Genomic DNA, 2163 nt, shown 5'->3' on the forward strand with positions numbered 1-2163 from the left:
GAAGAACCCATTTTGGATTTCAAATTGTGCTGGGAACATTTCAACTGTTCCAAGCTCATTTTGTTGGAACAACCAGCTTGACCCATTCTGGGCATTTGCAATCTGTCCTGTGCTCCGAATGGAATGCAAGTGTTGTTGCATGCACATCCCTACTCAATAACCTCCCAACACACATGCCAAAGTCTAACAAAAAGCAGCAGCCAAACGTGTTTGCTCTTTAAGGTAATTTTAATTGTACTGGGATATTACAGAGTTGCTTTCTAATATATTTATTACATTGAAACCTAGGGATAGGGTATAACCCAGTTTTCAGTTCAACAAGAATATGGTAAACATACACCTGCATTTTCATTTTAAATACACTTTCCCCAAAAAGACTTTCAGAGCATTCTTAATATCTTTGTTTCTCAAAGTATAGATCAAAGGGTTTAACATGGGTGTGACAATGCTGTAAAGGACAGAAATGAGTCTGTCTTTGTCTAATGAGTAGGTGGAGATGGGCCGGACATAGGTGAGAATGGCACTCCCATAATACAGGAGAGCAATGGTCAGGTGTGATGCACAGGTGGAGAATGCTTTGAGTCTCCCTTGAGTGGAATGAATCTTCAGGATAGTGGAGATGATGTAGATGTAGGAAAGGATTATGCAAACAAATGGGGTCCACCCAATGAAGACCCCAACGACAAGCAGAATGACCTCATTGAGATAGGTATCTCCACATGATAGCTTCAAAAGGGGAGGGATATCACAAAAGAAATAATTGAGCTGATTAGCACCACAAAAAGGCAGCCAGAAAGTGAAATAGGTGTGCACCGCAGAGTTGAGGAAACCACCTGCCCAGCATGCCCCAGCTAACTGGAGACAACGTGCTTTCTTCATGATGGCTGTATAGTGCAAAGGGTGGCAGATAGCCAGGAAGCGATCATAGGCCATTGCAGCCAGCAGTATGCATTCTGTGCCCACAAAAAAGACAAAGAAATAAAGCTGAATTATGCAGCCAACATATGTGATGGTCTTCTTCTCTTCCAGGAGATGCACCAGCATCTGAGGAATGTTGGTGGTGGTATAACAGATATCCAGAAGTGAGAGGTTCCCTAGGAAGAAGTACATGGGAGTGTGAAGCCGAGGGTCCAGGCAAGCAATGGTAATGATGGAGATGTTCCCCACCAAGGTACAGATGTATGTGATGAGAAATACAGAAAAAAGCAAGAGCTGCAGCTCCTGAAGATTAGAGAAGCCTAGGATAAAGAATTCAGTCAGATCTGTTTCATTGGCCATTGTTGTGGTGTCCTCCTACTGTTCTGTCTGCAAAATAAGGAAGAATGGGCAACCGTGATTTTGCCACAAACAAAAGTCATGCTTATTAACTTGTAAGAGTGCAATGGCATGTGCAACTCAGTGGAAAACCAACATAAATGGGAAATGTTTTAAAGTGTTCTAAGAGAAAAGAGAACCATCAGATGCTTAAGAAATATTGGACTAGTCCTACATAGCTTCTGACCAATTGAGCCCTACACAGAACACTAGCCATGAATTATTCCCTCATCTCCATTTCTGTAATCTCACAAACAGCAGAAAACAACAGTGAGACCCGGTTCAGCAGGATGAGCAGGGAGAGCGAGCTAAGCCCGCTCTCCCCTCACACAAACGGGGAGGGAGCCCTGGGTGGCCAGATCGGCCACCCACACAATTGCCAGCTCCGTGATGGAGCTGGCGGGGACTGGGGAGCTCGAGGGTAGGGATGTGCGAACCGGTTAGAATCTGAACCAGCGGTGGTTCGGAGGTTTTGGATTCGAACCGAACCAGCCATCAGGTTCGAGCTGCAGGTTTGAATTCGAACCGAACCAGGGGGTGGTTCGATTCAAACCGGTTAGGACCAGTTCAGACTTGTTCAGACACCCAAATATTGATAGTATGGTAGCTGGCACCCAGGGGTACCTGTCACCCAAACCCCAAAGCAATCGGACACTTGTATGATATTTTATGAATTTTTGAAAATTATTTTTATTTTTTTCTCATAGGATATAATGGGACTCGAACCAGGCCATTATACCTTATTGTGGAGCACCCATGGGTTCCAACAACCATTCAAACCCTGAAGCAATAGGACAGTCCTACGATATTTAATGAATATTTGAAATAATTTTAAATTATTATTCTCAT

At 43.7% G+C, this 2163-nt stretch overlaps 1 protein-coding gene across 1 annotated transcript; it reads right to left on the reverse strand.

Moving 5' to 3' along the window:
* Nucleotides 1–348: 348 nt before the first annotated feature.
* On the reverse strand, nucleotides 349–1278 carry LOC128332162 (olfactory receptor 5V1-like). The gene has a single exon (XM_053266581.1). It carries the CDS (start codon nucleotides 1276–1278, stop codon nucleotides 349–351), a length of 930 nt encoding a protein of 309 aa, XP_053122556.1.
* Between the last annotated feature and the right edge of the window lie 885 nt (nucleotides 1279–2163).

Source organism: Hemicordylus capensis, chromosome 6 (genome assembly GCF_027244095.1).
Source record: "Hemicordylus capensis ecotype Gifberg chromosome 6, rHemCap1.1.pri, whole genome shotgun sequence".
Taxonomy (NCBI): domain Eukaryota; kingdom Metazoa; phylum Chordata; class Lepidosauria; order Squamata; family Cordylidae; genus Hemicordylus; species Hemicordylus capensis.

What these genes read in the sequence shown, in the direction of transcription:
- LOC128332162 (XM_053266581.1), bottom strand. Translation starts at nt 1,278, where the DNA reads ATGGCCAATGAAACAGATCTGACTGAATTCTTTATCCTAGGCTTCTCT.